Source organism: Eschrichtius robustus, chromosome 4 (genome assembly GCF_028021215.1).
Source record: "Eschrichtius robustus isolate mEscRob2 chromosome 4, mEscRob2.pri, whole genome shotgun sequence".
Classification (NCBI taxonomy): domain Eukaryota; kingdom Metazoa; phylum Chordata; class Mammalia; order Artiodactyla; family Eschrichtiidae; genus Eschrichtius; species Eschrichtius robustus.
In genome coordinates, this window is record NC_090827.1 from 50870992 (window position 1) to 50889644 (window position 18653).

Genomic DNA, 18653 nt, shown 5'->3' on the forward strand with positions numbered 1-18653 from the left:
GTGTAAATACTAACCAACGTTGACCCTTGCCTCATCAAATTTATGTTCTTAGCCATGACTCAAGAAAAATAAAGGCTGTCTGACCTGTCTTCACCTTTACCAACATGGAATGGCAATAGCTGAATCAAAGCAGAAAAATATCTTACCTGGAACTACTTCAAAAAGGAATTTCCCTGGGCTCTCTTCATTGCAGGGATGTTCAAGGACTTTATTTCCAGGCAGAAAAATAGTACCCTGTGAACACAAATGCCCCAAACATCAATATCAGATGGCAAATATTGAATATCATCATCATCAGTGAACATCCAAGGTGCATATGTAACCCAGGATACAGTAATATGCATCAGACTCATTTATATTCCCATCTAGTCCAAAATCATGTAACAGCATCATATTCATTCAACATTTAACGAATATTTGTTGAGCACCTAATATATACAAAACACTGTGTTAGATGCTGAGTTCATTTTATGCACCAATTTATTAAATGTATTCTGTGTGCTGAAAATTTTTACTGAGCATTCAACCAACATAATATTATTTGTTAGAATAATCTTATAAGGTAGGTATTATTTTTCCCCATTTTACAGCTGTGAAAACCAAGGCAGAGACATTCAATAACTTAGCCAATGCTGCCATAGCCTTCTCTTGATTATCCCCTCTCTTTTCAGTTGGATTTTCTTCTCTTTAGTGCATCATTTTCATCAGCACAGAGACATATTTAAAAGTCGATCCTATTTAAAAAGTTACTTTGACTCCACCTCCCACTCCAGTTCTCATTTCATTTTTTTTTTCCTTCCTTAGCAAAGAGTTGTCTACACTGAATATATTTCCTCATATAGATCCACTGCAGCTTGGTTTGTGCACTCATAATTCCAATTACATGACTCTCACAAGCTGTTTGCTGGACAATTTTCAGTCCTCAATGAACATGGCTTCTCAGGAGCATCCAGCACTATTAACTACTCTTTCTTGAAGTGCCTTCTTTCCTTGGTGTCTCGGTTTTTTCCAGGTTTTCCTCTTACTTTTCTGTTGGCTGAGTCACTTTTGCTGGCTCTAATTGGCCTTTAAATATTGGAGTTTTGGGGCTTCCCTGGTGGCGCAGCAGTTGAGAATCTGCCTGCTAATGCAGGGCACACGGGTTCGAGCCCTGGTCTGGGAAGATCCCACATGCCGCGGAGCAACTGGGCCCGTGAGCCACAACTACTGAGCCTGAGCGTCTGGAGCCTGTGCTCTGCAACAAGAGAGGCTGCGATAGTGAGAGGCCCGCGCACCGCGATGAAGAGTGGCCCCCGCTTGCCGCAACTAGAGGAAAGCCCTCGCACAGAAACGAAGACCCAACACAGCCAAAAAAATAAATATAAATAAATAAAAAAAATTTTAAAAAAAATTGGAGTTTTTCGGAGATTTATTCAATGATTCCTTCTCTTCTGACTTTATACATTCTTTCTCCAAGCTATCTCATCCATGATTGTGACTTTATTAAACCATAAAGCAAAGAATATCAGATTAATATTTCAAACCCAGGACTCTCGGACCTCCAGACCTCTATATCCAAGAGCTTATTTGACATTTCCATTTGGATATCTCAAAAGCATCTTAAACTAAACTTAGTCAAATTAAAATGCAATTAATTCAGGTCCTATTTATGTATTCCCTAACTCAGCACCATCTTGCAATCAGTTGCAAAAGCCAGAAACGTAGCAGTCATTATCTCTATTCTACTGTATCTTTACTACCACCACGCCCTAGTCCAAGAGACTGTTGTCTCCTTATCTGGAATGTTTCAAATACCCATTCATTAAATTCCCCTCAATACTGGAACATCTTTTAATCCATTCTTTTTCCTTAAGGTGGTCAGAGTGATCTTTAGAAACAGAAATTTGATCTTGCAACTTTCCTGCTTAAAAATCTCCAATGGCTTTCCTTTGTCTTAGAATAAAGCTCTGGGAGGTCTGGCTCCACCTACATCTCTAAACTAATTTTTCCACTCTTACACTTTCAATGCTGTCTATGATCTAGTCAATTGCCCTTCTATAAATGGCATCATGCTCTCATTTACCTTAGGACTACATTCTTTCTCTCGTTGTTTTATACCAATTTTTCAGATTGACTACATCTAAAATATACTTGCATAGCTTCCTGAATTTTCCTTAGACTGATTTACCAGTGTATGTAATTATGTTATTTGTAAGATTATTTAATTAATGTTTATCTCTATCATTAAACTATCAAAGAGCAAATATAATGCATGTTTTTTACCCTAAGCTACCGCCAAAGCCTAGCACTTCACCTGGCATAAGGTTAATGTTTAAAAAAAGGGTATTGCTGAGTGAATGAGTACTGTTAGTACAGTAAACCTAGTATTCAAAACCAAGCAAGCTGGATTCAAAAGCCTATATTCTTGTCCACTGTATTATATTGTCCATTTTCCCAGCTTGAAGCAATATTTAGCTCAAATAATATTTTACACAGCTTTCATTCTGCCTGGTTTGGCAGAGAATATTATCGTCATTATATTTGTCCCTCCTTCTGGGCTTAGAGTGATAAAGCATAGCACTCCCTAACTAAAACCTAAGGAATTAGAGGTTAGAAGGGTACCTCCCCATCTGTCTGCACCTTACAAGGTGAGGTGTTGGAAGTACTGCCTTTGTTTTCCTCCTCCAGGAAGTAAAATTTCCTACTTCTCATCATATCTAGTGTTCTCTTGCCTATGGATTCCATTCTACTTACTGGTATTTTTTTAATAAGTTAAAGATTACTAAGACTTTGAAAATATTCATTATAATTAAGACCATTTATAGAGCGGTTTATACAGAGTAATAAAATCAGTTGTTTCAATTACTAGTTTATTTTACTTCCTGAAATGCTTTTGTGAAATAATTAAATGTGTGATTTAGCTCAGTTTTAGAACATACCATCTAACCTTCTAGATAGACACAACATTCATTTCTGCATGCATGTATGTTTGTATGTATACACGTATGACTCATATTTAATTCTATGTCTTCAGGCTCTATTTAGGATCTTAAACTGTACATATGTCCTATAAGTTGAATTCAAGCCACTCTTCTACATAAACTATTCCCCTCTATGAAATCCCAATCAACTTCACTTGATAATTAAAAGACAGAGTAATGCTATCCTTTGTTGTCTTTTTTGTAGATGAGAAATAGCTACTTCTGGCTGAAATTTTCATTTTCATTTTCAAATTTGATATTATATTTATATTTTGACAGTTTTCCAAACAAATTGTGATGCAAAAATAATAGTTTACTTGTCAGTAGGCAATGTTTAGGGCAGGGTATACTGCAATTGCCAAACCCTTTCTGTGGTTAGTTCATTAAGTTATTCAGTAAGTAAAATAAAGTCATTTAATTGAAACAACTAACTTGATCACCTTGTATAGAAACAAAGGAGTTAATATCTATAACTAAGAGAAGGGTGTTAATTGTGATAGCTATCTTCTAAGTATTTTGCAGTGTATACATTGTCAGAAAATGCACATAAACAAACAAACAAAAATCTATAATTTACCCATCACCATAGATAACCAATATTAACACCATATACACCTATTCATATTTTTTAAAAATTAATTAATTTATTTATTTTTGACTGTGTTGGGTCTTCGTTTCTGTGCGAGGGCTTTCTCCAGTTGCGGCAAGCGGGGGCCACTCTTCATCGCGGTGCGCGGGCCTCTCTTGTTGCGGAGCAAAGGCTCCAGACGCGCAGGCTCAGTAGTTGTGGCTCACGGGCCCAGTTGCTCCGCGGCATGTGGGATCTTCCCAGACCAGGGCTCGAACCCGTGTCCTCTGCATTAGCTGGCAGATTCTCAACCACTGCGCCACCAGGGAAGCCCCCACCTATCCATATTTGTATGTATTTATGTATATGTGTGTATTAACATACACAGTTATTTTTACAAAAATAGTAGTAAAAATATTTATTATCTGCTTCAAAACTTAAGTCATATATTGTTATTATGTCAATTTAATAATCTACATCATTTAAAAAAGCTGAATAGCATAGTACATTACTTGCTCGAATATGCATACTATCACATCCTTTATTATTATAAAGTGTTTATGATTTTTTGTAACTGTTATTACATATAACATTTCCATGAACATCCAAAACCTTTGCACTTCTCCTTAACTTATTCTTTAGGACAATACCTATACGAGAAATTAGTAGTCAAAACATACGCACTGTTTGGGTGGGTTTGGTTAATTCTTCCAGAGTTGCCCTAAACTAACCAACCAACCAAACAACTAATAAACAAATATAATTCAAGTACCTCATCTGATTAAAACATAATGTATTGAGACACTACCATATGTCAGATAATATTTCTAGAACTATCTCAGGTGATGTGAGGTATTTGAAAGAAATAAACTCTACTCTCAATAGAAGAATAACAGTATATAACTATTGAACAAGTGAGTGTCAAAGTAGGTTGAAAAAATATATATATAATAAAAGTTTAAGAAGAGAGTGCCATAAGGGCAGTATGATTAGTTAGATAGATAATATGAAGGAAATGTTTTTTAAAGGAGGTTAAGGTTTTAAGATTTAGTGAGCTAGGGGTAATCTTCCCAAATGGAGGACGTAGTATCAGCAAAACAGTAATTAGAACCATATGTGCAGAGCACATTAGACTAAGGAGAAGATTCATGTGGAGGAATAATTAGGAAGTAAGCCTTCTTGGTGATGTTGAGGACATGCTGTGGGAAGTCGAACCCTAGGCAGAGGACGTTGCACTTGATGTCCATGACAGCTGAGAACCAGAATAGGTTCTTGAGTAAAGCAGGAGATTTAAAAATACCACCTCTTAGAAGTTTGTTACCACAAAGCAATTAATTTGACATGAGAGCAAAGTCAAGACATAAAGGTGTCAGCAGTAGAAATGGCATAAATTTGCATTAGAGATGAATTATTAGAGATCTATTTTGAGGAAATATGAAAGAAACTGGTCATATCTTTAACTCAGGGAATGAAGAAGGAAGAGTCAAGATGACTTCAGTTTTTCTCTTCTGTATATCTGAAAGAAAGGTGATGCCTCTTGTTAGAAATGGGAAATTAGGAAGATTCAAGCTCCATGAGGCCCATGCTCTTGAGCCCAAACTCAATTCTTTAATTTTTCTGTTAGTAGCTATGCTGGGTATTCTCTATTTGCCCTTGAGATCTTCTATCCACCCATCACTCTATTCTGTACCCTAGGAGACTAATCTCTACAAATTGCATAAACCAGGCTTTCTTGACCTCTGGCTTCAGGTTGGTTTTGAGGCCACAGCAGGAAGTCAGAAAGCCACCAGAGTCAAGCCAAGATAACTCTCCCTCCATGCTAGGCAGCAATTTGACCCTAGTTGCATTGACTATCTTAGTCCACAACTCCTAGACCTTCAGGCTTCTGCAGGTTCCAGTAGACCAGAGTGGTAATGGGTTCCTCCCGGTTTTTAGCCCCAGAGCTTTTTCACTATCCTTTTGGTTTCCAGTAACCTTTCCAAGAAATTGTAAATAATTTCTTTACCACACACTCTTCAATTACACCTTTTGAGGTAGAGCCATCAATTTCTTGCTGGGGATCTTTAGTGACAAAATATCCAGGGTGCAAATATTCTTGAGTTTTTTAACAAAGGGCATATTAACCCATGATGTTCAATATACCTCACTGCAAATTTTGGATGGTCAGAGAGAAGAGGCTCAAGTACAAGAAAGGGGATGTACTCTTTTTGACAGGCGTTCACTACATATGGCAATAATTATATGGCAATAGTTAATCAGCATATTCAGAATGGAATTACACTTATTTTTCTCCCCTATAGGGAATATCCCTTTTATAAAGCATCTTTAAAACTTCAAAATGGAATAATACGCTAAATTCTTTTTACAGTTGACAACTAAGAGTTGGCAAAAGAAACGTAATTCAGAACCATACTAGTATTTTGCTTTCAGCTAAAATTGCTATTAGAAAAGCAGCTCCTCTCTTAGTTAATATCCGATCATTGAGCCAAAACCGCAAGATATTGGGGTAAGACTAGATGCTGTTGAAAGTAAGCATGGTGATCTTATTCTCTGGGATTTGGATTGGAAAAATGTATGCATATGCAGTAGCTTTGCTAGTTTCATAAGCACAATGATGAGATTTTTTTCCAGCATGAACAATGGTCATGAGCATCACAAGGAACAAGGCAAAGTCTCAGCTTGACAATATATGTGTATTTTTAATGTGACCAGACAGAGGTTTGCAAATGATATCAAGGTGAAATAAATATTTCTCAACAATGTTTATTAGAGTAAAATAGATTAGGTTTTAATAGTGTAGATCGGTGTGATTTTCTTCTTTGTAGCAAGTAACTTCATTAATTCATTCAATAAATAGTTATTAAATAACACCCAGCATGTGCCAGGCCCTGTCTTAGGCACAGAGAATGTAACGGTTAGAAAGTCCAATAATGTCCTTGTACTCCTGGATCTGAGAATCACTCAGGGTAGGCAGAAAATTGAAAAAAAAAAAAAAAAAAAAGAAAACCAAAAAACCCAACCTATTATAGATAAGCCCCTTTTATGAAAAGGAAACAGGATGCTGTATGCTTATAAAGGACATACAATTGTATCCACAAGTGCTCCAGCCATATCCCAATCTACCAATGACAATGAAGTCAGTGGTTAAGTAAATTTATTCTGGAGTCAAACTGCCTAGGTTCAGATACCCACTCTCCCACCGATTAACCAAGTGACTTCAGGCAAGATATTTATCCTTTCTAGTCTTCATGTTCATCCTTAAAATGGGATAAAAATAGAACCTACTTCATAACTGTGAACTAATATATGTGTAGTTTGTAGAAAAATGCCGGGTACATAGTATTTTTAGTTGCTTTTAATATTTTAAAAAGTCTTTCTTATATCCCAGAAGTTTGCAAGATATTTTGGGTCCATATTTTGCTAATCCCCAAATAATGGGATGATTCTAGTAAAGGTTCAAAATACATCTGCTAGTATTATCATCTAGTTGAGTGAACAAGGAAGTAAACCAATTAGAAAATTTGAAGTCAGTTTTTACTATCATGTCTGTAAGACTAGATTAAAGCAAATAAACCTCTAATTAGCAATCATAATAACAAACAGCAAAGCCAAATGATATTGATAATGATGATTGCTAACATTTCTTGACCATATATTACTTTGCTAAGCAAATGTGTATTCTACTTATACAGTATCATTCATTTGCCTCGTGACTCTGTGTCGTGTCTCTCATTTTATACATGAGGGAAATAAAGCTCAGGAAGTACCTAGCAAAGAGACTGGCACAGTAGATTCCAAATACTTATTTGTATTAATTATTAACCCAATTCATGTTCTTATTTCTAATCAATTACTGTTACTTAAAGCATTTTGAAGAATGTTTATAAATAGTTATCGAGTTTCTTCTTAGCCCCCGAAATAGTTATATTGATTTCTGGGGTGCTTCTAGGGAGATAATAGAAGGGGAGACTTGCAAATTGGTTCAAATTTAGGATCTATGAAAATAATTCTGCAGTGCAAACTGCTTGGGGAACACTGACCTAAGCAGTGTTATGAGTTATAGGAAAAAATGGCATAATATTAATGAAGTGTACACTCTGTAAAATGTACTATTTTTTTAGCTAATGAAACACATCAGAGCAAGTAATACATGTAGTATTTCCAAACTATTATTTAAATTAACAATGATAAACATACTAGCATAACTGTTTTATAAGTACTGAATAAATAGAAATAAATTCTCTATACAGATGTCTCATCTTGATGCTTTATATTCTAAACTGCAAATTAAGAACTTGAGAAGCATTGTCATTCTGGGTTCACTCTAATTTTAAAACAGCATTTGCATAACATTATTACATATGTTCAGATCCTAGGAGGCTAACAGGATAGCAATAATTGTGATAGAAAAAAAAAAAAATATGTGCAGTGTTTTGATGTAATTTATTTAAAAGCTTTTAAATCTTTCTTTTCAGACACAAGGATCCCTTGCCCCATGTGAACTCCCCCTCTGGACAGAACAGAGGTAGTTCTTGAATTTCTTCTCTGATGGGGTCCTTCTAAATGAACATTCTCCCTGGAAACACAGACATTACCGTCCTAGCTACAGGTTTTTAATTAATTGGACAATGGAGAAATTCCTTGACTACAGGGGAAAAAACAGACTGAAAATGTGGAAAAAGGAAGACATTATTCTAAAACCAAAATTCTATAATTACACTCTCAAAATTGGTAGAGACCTTAGAAATTACTTTTTTCACGCTTTTCTAATACATGAATCCCTTTGCGATACCACAAGCATCCAGAATTTTCCCACAACACCTATCTCACAACCTTTCTTAAGGTGTCCCATGCCATTTTTGTAAGATTGTAATTGGAAGAAAAAAAATCCAACTGTGACACAAACTCTATTCCCCAACAATTTCTACTCCAAATTCTTCCCTTCAGAGTGAAATCCCCCTTTTCCATCTTGAATCATTACAGCTAACCATCTGCTGAGACTTACTGTGTGCCAGCACTCTGATGTACATTTTAATCTTCTAGAATATCATGTGTGGAGGTACAATTACCACTGTCCGTTTTACAGAAGGAAGATTGAAGCATAAATAAGTTGAGTGGCATGCAGCTGGTGAAGTGCAGAGATGCAATTTGACCTTCTGTAAATCCAAGCTCCACTTCCTTAGCTAGTTTTCTTTATATGATAGAAAGCTGCAGTGTGATTTATTCATTCATTCACTTACCTGTTTATTCATTAAACATATATTTAGTATGTACTATGTATTGAGAATGCCAAAATGCTTAGAAAAAATGGAATGTTAGTATAGATTATCTTCAGATAGCCAGGTCATAAATAATTTTTATTTTGCTAAGTTTTTCTTATTTTTTTTAAAAAGTTAAAATAATGAGCACGTATTACTGTGTACTAAGGAAAAATACACAAACATACTTTTAAAGCAAAGAAAAATGACAGTAGAAGGCAGGGTTGAATAGAAGCATTTTGGAGTCTCAAAGTTATACTGCCTTGCGGTAAGGACTGTGGAAGATAGTTCGAGAACATATCTAAATATAGTACAATACTCTGAATATTGGCCACTAGAAGATATCAGGTCCTAATCCCTGGAACCTGGGAATGTTATTCTATTGGGAAAACGGTCTCTGCAGATATGATTAAGTTAAGGATCCTAACAGAGAATTATCCTGAATTATCTGTGTGGACCTTAAGTACAATGCCAAGTGCCTTTACAAGAGCTCGACACAGGGAGATCTGTTGCACACACAGAGGAGAGGGTGACGAGAAAAGGGAGACAAAGATTGGAATGACACAGTCACAAACCAAGAAATGCTGTCACCAGAAGCTGGAAAGTTCCATCCTAGAGCCTCTGAAGGGAGTTTGGCCCTGCCTACACCTTGAGTTTGGACTTTCTGGACTCCAGAACTGTGAGAGAATAAATTTCTGTTGTTTTAAGCCAACAAATTTGTGGTAATTTGTAACAGCAGCCAAAGGAAACAAATATATATAAAGACTTTGAAATAAGCTTTCTAATGACCCCTAGGGAGCAGCTTATAAACAGCTGACATTTTGAAAGGAGTCCACTGCTAATTCTCAAGTGCTGGTAAGTGGTGCCTAAATTTTAATTAGCCAGTGATTTGAGGGGGGAATCCACAGTGTGCAAGACATTCAAATAGGTGGTAGCTAAAGAAAATCCCTCCTCATCCAACCCTCTGCTCTCAATAGGAGGAACTGATTAAACCAGTGTCACTTCATGTCCTGGGATTCCAGGACAGAATATCTGTGGCAAGGTTAAGTAAGAGTCCTTATTCAGAAATGACTGAGTTCAACAGCTAACCCCTCTCAACTGGTTACTAGGACCTTGACCTTTTATTTCATGTCCAACAGTATATGCTATTTTACCACATTTATTATTATTTCTCAATTAGAAAAATAAATGTCAGCTGCTCAGAGGGTGATAAATGCCAAAGGTTTGAAGCAAAGTCTATGGGAGGAGAAGCGAAAAGAAAAAAACATGTTTTTGAGTTTATGTCTCATTATGAAAGAAATATAAACAGCAAAAACAGTGATAGCTATATAATGTTTATTATGGGAAAATCTGGAACCCTAAAGAGAAAGGTCCAATAAGCCATTATAAATGGACCAGAAAGTTGTTAATAATTAAAACTTTCATTTAACCCTTTATCTTAATCAACTAATAAACCCTTTGTGTGTTTAAAAAGTAAAGCGGAAAAGACCTACGTTTAACCTTGGAAGAAACGGTATAATAGCTAAATTTATAATACCAAAATAATCTGGGATGCTGAATTAAGTGATCATGCTAATTTTTTAACAACCAAGTAAAATTATTTTATAGTTGGTTTAATAACTTTCCATATATTTGAATCTTAAAACTGAGAAGTACAACTAAGAGGAAAAAAGTCATTAACAGGAAAAAGGCAAAGTAGGACTTAATCACACAGCTGCTTTTTGCATTTTGAACTTTAAAATGAAAAATCTCCTTTGGCTTATTGGACACCTATTTTTATTGGCATGCTTCTACTTCTTTGACCTACAATTAATTATGTTCTATGTAATCCTTAAAATACAGTGCTGAAATTGTAAATACAGTGTGATATTTATTTCTGTAAAGATAATATGCTTTTGCAAAATTACAAAAGTTTGACAACATAGTCTGTTGCTAAGGAAAACATTACTCTCATCCACTGGTGGTAGGAGGGCAAAATGGTAAAATTTATACAGAGGGCACACTGGTACTATTTATCACACCCACACACATAAGAAATGGCTTGTTTGCAAGGTCACTTGTTTTACAAACAGCATTGTTTGTAATAACAGGATTTGAAACAACTCTAGTGTCCATCAATGAAAAATTGGTTAAATAAATGATGATATATCTGGGTAATGGAATATTATGCAGCCACAAAAAATAAATTAAGCTATATCTATTAAAGAATATATATGAGAATACGTATATTAATAGTTCTCTATGGGATGTATTATAAAGAGAAAGAAGGATAGCTCGATTTAGAAATAAGCATTCAGTATGCTATATTTTAAATAATAAAGAAATAATAACAAGAACATATATATGTATTTGGCTTTATTCACATAAAAATCATAGGAAGAATATACATGACACTAATCAAAGTAGTTATCTGTATATATGCACCCCAGTGTTCACAGCACCGTTATTTACAATAGCCAAGACATGGAAGCAACCTAAGTGCCCATCAGCAGATGAATGGATAAAAAAGATGTTGCATATATACACAGACACACACACACACAATGGAGTACTACTCAGCCATAGAAAAGAATGAAATTTTGCCATTTGCAACAACATGGATGGACCTGGAGGGTAATGCTTAGTGAAATAAATGAGACAGAGAAAGACAAATACTGCATGTTATCACTTATATGTGGAATCCAAAAAATAAAACACATGAATGAATATAACAAAACAGAAGCAGACTCATAGATACAGAGAACAAATTAGCGGCTATCAGTGGGGACAGGGCAGGGGAGAGGAGCAGCACAGGGGTAGGGGACTAAGTGGTACCAACTACTATGTATAAAATAAATAAGCTATGAAGATATATTGTACAGCACAGGAAATATAGCCAATATTTATAATAACTTTAAATAGAGTATAATCTATAAAAATATTGAATCACCATGCTATACACCTGAAACTAATATAATATTGTAAATCAACTATATTTCAGTTAGGAAAAGTAGTTATCTATAGGGAGAGTGTGTGTGTGGAGTGGAGAATAAGGATGGATGGGAAGTAAGACTTTCAATGTAAACATTTAATACAGTTTTGACTTTGAAAGTAAATGAATGTTTTATCTACTCAGAAATTAAATTTAAAATGGAAATAATACGCAAAGAAAAAGTTTCACAAAAATACTAACACTGGGGCTTCCCTGGTGGCGCAGTGGTTGAGAATCTGCCTGCTAATGCAGGGCTCACGGGTTCGAGCCCTGGTCTGGGAAGATCCCACATGCCCCAGAGCAACTGGGCCCGTGAGCCACAGCTACTGAGCCTGCGCGTCTGGAGCCTGTGCTCCGCAACGGGAGAGGCGCGATAGTGAGAGGCCCGCGCATTGCGATGAAGAGTGGCCCCCACTTGCCACAACTGGAGAAAGCCCTCGCACAGAAACGAAGACCCAACACAGGCAAAAAAAAAAAAACAAAAACACTAACACTATATACAGTTAAAACTTTAAATATTCTTCATACTGTTTTTTCTCTAGAATTTCTACATTGCAAGGATATTACTTTTTTGATATAAAAATAAACCTTTTTATGTTTGAGTTTGAGTTAATTCACTCAAAGTGTTAAAGATATATCTGGTGGGCTCTACACATGTTATTCTAGATGTGCTAAGACAACCTGGAACTAAGGACCTGAAGGGAGTATGAGCATAGGCACAATTTTAAAACATTTTTGTTTCATATCCAAATTTCTTTGATAATGTGTGTGTGAATATTTTTAATTTAATTTTGTCTTTCCTTGGCAAACAACTACTCTTCTTGCTTAGCAAAATAATTTCAAGGGAAAATATTAGTGACTAAACTTTTGGATTTAATAGTCTAATATTTTTAATCTCAGAAGTTCTACTGATTTCATAGTTGTTCTCACACAATATCATACAATGTGTTTTCCTGGCTCCTGCCCCAAGCTACTCAAATGTCATTGATTTCTTTCTCTATCTTAAAACTTTTGACTTGGCTTTATGATTAAGAAGCAAAGTGCTTCAATTCTAAGTATTCATTTTCACCATGCCTCTGTCAGATCGACTGGAGACAAAGTAGTAATCCAATTAAAATCTAATTTACTTTGCAATAGTTAAAATTAGTATAACAGCCTTTCTACTTCTAAAATTACATTAAGTAGAAATTGTTGTTGTTTTTTTGATAGCTATTTTAACATGCATTGATTTCCTACACAAAGAAAGCACTGTAACAAAACACAAGTATGCAGCAAGCCAGATAGCTTGACAATGATACAATCATAATGCAACATGAATTATTGTTGCATTTCCTCTCTAGGTCAGATGATGTTTTGCATGCTGAAGATACAGCAGCATTGAAAGTAGACAATATCCCTCTTCCCAGGAAGCTTACATTTTAATGAAGGAAGAAATACATACATCCACCCATACATAAATACATTTTAAATAACAAGGGAATTATTAAATAATGTAAAATACTGTGTAGTTAATTAAAATAGGGTGTTACCTGTGAAAGTGCCTGGGTGGATATTTTGGAATGACTGTTCAGAGAAGACCTCTTTGAGCAGGTGACATTTTAGCTGAGATCTAAATGCTAAGATCATTTGCCTTCCTACAATATTAAATTCTGTAATATTAATAGAGGTTTTACAGGGTTAAGACTTCCAATTCAAAAGATGCAGACCTATTAGAGAATGGACTTGAGGATATGGGGAGGAGGAAGGGTAGGCTGGGACAAAGTGAGAGAGTGGCATGGACATATATACACTACAGCCGCATAGCACAGGGAGATCAGCTCGGTGCTTTGTGACCACCTAGAGGTGTGAGATAGGGAGGGTGGAGGGAGGGAGATGCAAGAGGGAAGACATATGGGGACACATGTATATGTATAACTGATTCACTTTGTTATAAAGCAGAAACTAACACACCATTGTAAAGCAATTATACTCTAATAAAGATGTCAAAAAAAAAAAAAAGACTTCCAATTCATAAGCATGTTATATCCCACCTTTAATATAGGTTTTTTTCATGTCTTTCCACAAATGATTATCATCTGTATATTTTTGTATCTGTATGTATATATATAAATCTGAATTTGTATATATACTGTTGTATATTTTATACAGTATATATATTTATATTAGTACATATTTTGATCTACCTTGTATATTTTGATGCTCTTCAAATGGTACCTAAACTATGTTTTTGAACTGTTTGCTGCTAGTTTATGAAAATGTATATTGATTTTGTATACATCAACCTTTGTAAATTATCTGTAAGATATTTGGGAGTTTCAAGACATGGATATTGTCTGTAACTAATGGCAGCTGTGTATCTTCTTCTCCAATCCTTAAACGTTTTCTTTTATCCTACTGTGTGCTGACAAGGACCCACTAATAAACTGGTGAATTGATGTGATAATAGCAAATATTCTTAACTTAGTTCTGGTGTTAAAGGGAATGCTTTCAATGTGTCATCATTAGCTATGATGACAGCTAGAGATTTTTAATAAGCTATTCTTCATCACTTTCAGGGCCTTCTCTTTTATTCCTAATTTGCTAAGAAATGTTTTGTTTTTTTAAATCACGAATGGGTGTTACATTTTATTAAACCCTTTTTTGTATTTATAGAAATAATCAGATGATTTCTCCCCTGTAACCTATTAGAATATTAATAATTAGTTTTTAAATCTTAAGTGAAACAGAGCCGGTACTATAGTTACACAACCATTCCATTTCCTTTCTGAGCACACTGCAAGATTTCATTTCCCAATCACTCCTGTGCCTAGGTGAGATCATGTGACTAAGTTCTGACCAACAGGCAAAAGTGATGTACTTCCAAGCTTGGCTATAAAACATCCTGTGTGATCTTCCTCTCTGTCTCTTCCTACTTGTATGCTGAAAAAGGTGTTCTTAAATTGCAAAGCTACAAACTGATAAGTGCTTAATTCCAGAAATAATTGTGTGTAGTGAATATGCATACACACACATATATATGTATGCATGTATGTATATGTATATATGTGTATGTGTGTGTGTAGCAATCTCCTAGGACACTCTTCCTACAAATGTTTGGAGAATACCACCATTTTATGAGCGCTTTGAAACCTTTAAGAAATCATAATATCACAATGGGTACTACTTGAATTTTTCTGGTGATGACAATTCATTACTAAGAAAGGAGGCAGAGTAGCTACACTGAAGGAATCTGAGTCCCTAAAATGTCATGGTCTCTAAAGACCTCAAGAGTAGAGCTATTTATTATTTATTTCTCTATCCCCAGTAGTTTAGAAGGTAACAGGCATATAGAAGGTACAGGTAGAAGTTTATTGAATGGCTGAATGCATGAAGCCACCGAATCTTTGGTGAGTTCCATTATCTATAAAATAGGGATAATTATAATATAGTACATACATGAACTAACACAGAGGATGATTTGGAGATTAAAATCAAATCAGGCAGGTGGCATTTTTAAATGGTGACACACTTTGGAAAAGATTATTTTTTTCTTTTATTCTCCCAAGATAACTCATTTTGTCTAATAATAATACATATTCAAGGATAAAACTGGTTTTCTTAGGTGAATTGAGCTCCCTTTTATCAGAGGAATTCAAACGTGGCCTGAGAAATCACATGATGGAGTTGATAGGAAGAATGTGTGCCCTTTGACTTCCTGACTTTTAGCCTGCTTTCCAATGAAGACACCATGATGTAAGGAAGCAGAAAGGTAGGGAACATATACATTCACTAGGATTATTTTAAGTAGAGAAAGACAGTAAAGTAAGAGCACAGGCTTGGGATTCTGACAAACTGGTTTTAAATTCTGACTTTCACATCCTAGACATATGACTTGGAGAAAATTATTATTAACATTTGTACTTCTGTTTCCTCATTAGCAAAATGGATCTAAAAAAGAGCTTTCTATAGAGGATTGTTTATAGGTTTAAATAAAATTATGCATATGAAGTGTTTAGCATAGTAACTGATATATGGTTAGACATCAGTAAATAGTAGCCATTATTAAGACTGTTTTTCATCTAAGTCTAATTTGGTAATTCTCTGGGTACAGGACAGAGTTTTAGCTCAATAAATGTTACCTATTATTATTTATATTTATAGTCTAGTAGAACAATACATGTTGAAAAGTGATCACAACACATACATATATAATGTTACTCAAAATAACATATGTTGAAGAATAAATGAGGCCTGAGCAAGATACTGCTTGATATATCTGTGAGTTTTCAGGTTCATCTTCCCAGGAGTTTCTCTTTGACAAATTAGGAAATGAAAACCAGCAAGCTTCTGTCCTGGAATAGTCAGAGTGCTAAACAATAATTTCCTCAGCTCATTCAGACCATTATGCCACATACGAACAACAGGCAGGTGGAGATTAGGAAAAAAAAATGACTATTTCCTTTTTTTTTTCTAAAAATATATAAAATTAACAATTAATTTAGACATAAATCAGATACTCAGAACTCAGGGTGCAATAGTCATGCTGGTCTCCTTTTCATTCCAGGTTGAGTTAATCCACTTTCATTCTTGTACCAGAGGCATTGGTGACCTAATTTTTGGATAAGACAATAAACTGTCCAACTTTACTAGTGTTCTTTAGATTTTCTTGTTTTTCAAGGAAATATAGCTTGTGTCCTACACATATGTTCAAAGGGTAGAAACTATTTTTCAACGATTTCTATTTTTAATGAAAAATAAAAACCTGTAGGGGATCAGTTTGCGGTTACTTATGTGTTCATCAAGTACCTTCTGAGGATCTAAAATCTGAATTTAAATCTAGTGGTATTTTATGATTATTATAACCATCAATGTATTAAGAATCTCAGTGGAAATATTTTTCTAGACATAGCGAAAATAAAAGCTAAAGAGATAACAGTTATCTCTTAGATAGTCAAAATAAAACACTAATTCAGGAAGCATAAGGAAAGGTTCCAAATTTCTCTGGTGAGGAAAATAAAAAAGTCCAAACAAATCATTTGTATTTCTGCATTCTCCTTAACCACAAACTCTGCTAAAAATATTTACTTGCATGGATTATAGTAATGGTATTAAGAAAGAAATTTGAATTTTAAAAATATAAACAATAAGAGGTATTCCTAATATATCTCAAAAAGACATGTTTTTGAAGAGCATATGCTTCAGTGAAACATATGTTTCACGTTTAGTGAAAATCTTTTTTACTAGATTTTTAAAAATAAATTAATGATTGTTAGTCATAGAAAAATATTAAATTAAAAGTAGACTCTATATTAAAGTTCTTCACTATGACAGGTGAATTTTAGTAAGCAAGGTGAAATTTTACGTTAACATTTATTCTTAACTAGAAAATTTCACAGTATATTCAGCCATTTTTATTTAATAATCAAGAAAATACATTTTATTAAATTGTCATTAAAATATACCCAGTGATTCAACAGATGCAGTATTTGACAGATTTGGCATCCATCAGGGAAAAAAAATTTTTAATGGGAATTTGAGAGGTAATCTGCCCCTAAACTGATTTTATATCTACATATCACATAATATTAGAGCTGGAAAGTACTTTAAAGTTACTCAGCTCATTCCTCTACAAAATACCTCAATTCTGTCTTCATCCATCTTATGTTGAACACTCCAATGAAAAGACACTTACTGCCTCTTGAGGAAGTTCATTCCACAATGGTAGCCACTGGTCTTTTCTAAGATTTACACGAGAGCCAACTAAAATCTGACACTTGAGAATCTCTGCTGCCCCCGCCAAACATTTGATTGATAATGCTCTCTGGCTCTTGGTATCTTTGAAGACAGCTACTATGCCCACACTAAGTTCTATATTTTGTTCATCCATTCAGAAAAATTAGTGCCCAAGCCCTCATCATCCATACAGACAGCTCTGACACCAAGCTTGTTTGTCATTAACTGTTCAAGCATGGTGCCCAAACTCGGTGCTCCACATGAAGAGCCACTGAATAGAAGTTAAGAGCTTAAGTTCTGGAGTCAGACTGACTTTGTATACAGCTAAGCTCTGCTCCTTCTTAGAAAAATCTTGGGCAAGTTCCTGACCCTCTCTGTGCCTCCGTCTCTCCATCTATAATACTAGCAATTGACTTATAGAACAGTTAACAGCTTAACACAATGCCTGCACATGGTAAGTAGACAAAAAAAATGCTAATTTTTAAAAATACTGGACTATAATCTTTTATACCTGGACAATATAATTCAATTAAAAGGGTCTAAAATTCTGCTAACCCTGCAGGTGTTCTGATCACGTTGTTGCTTCCAGAGAGTATATGGTCACTTTTCACATGAACTTCTATATACACACAAGTAATAATTTTATATTCATTCAAGTAATGACTAACCCTAAATGTATATATGTCTTTTTGTATATTATATGTATATTCATACATTTTCTTTGCTAAATTTTTGTGTTAATTTGGGTCAAGACACTAAATTTTGTGGTAAAGTATAGTATCTATCATTTATATAAACTTTTATAGCTTACAAGGGATTTTTAAATATATCATCTTAAACTTGGCAAAATTTTTATATTTAATTAATTTTATAATTAGAAATTTTTGCATTTAACGTCTTTTAACTGGGATACCTTTTATAGACAATGGAAGATTATAATTTATATTACAGTCTTTAATTCTACTTAGTGATACACAAACTAATTGTACATTTTACATATGATGTGGTCTCATATTAATTGAAATATGGTTTACATGTGAAGAATAGGTACATTCATCATAAGAAGCAACAAAATCTAAAGAAAACTCTTTAGCAAACTTCTCCACTTTCCTATTTAGTAACTATTTGAGAAGTATTTAATAACTATTTAGAAACTATTTAATAGTAGTCTATTTAACGCTGCC

The 18653-nt window shown here is 34.5% G+C and overlaps 1 protein-coding gene across 3 annotated transcripts in view; it reads right to left on the reverse strand.

The window, feature by feature from the left end:
- Window positions 1–18653, reverse strand: part of ARHGAP24 (Rho GTPase activating protein 24) — a 514100-nt gene that overhangs the window by 278984 nt on the left and 216463 nt on the right. For all 3 annotated transcript variants that reach the window (XM_068542699.1, XM_068542700.1, XM_068542698.1), the window contains exon 3: window positions 147–234. In XM_068542699.1, coding sequence (XP_068398800.1) covers window positions 147–234 — 88 coding nt within the window. The remainder of the gene's footprint in view (window positions 1–146; window positions 235–18653) is intronic.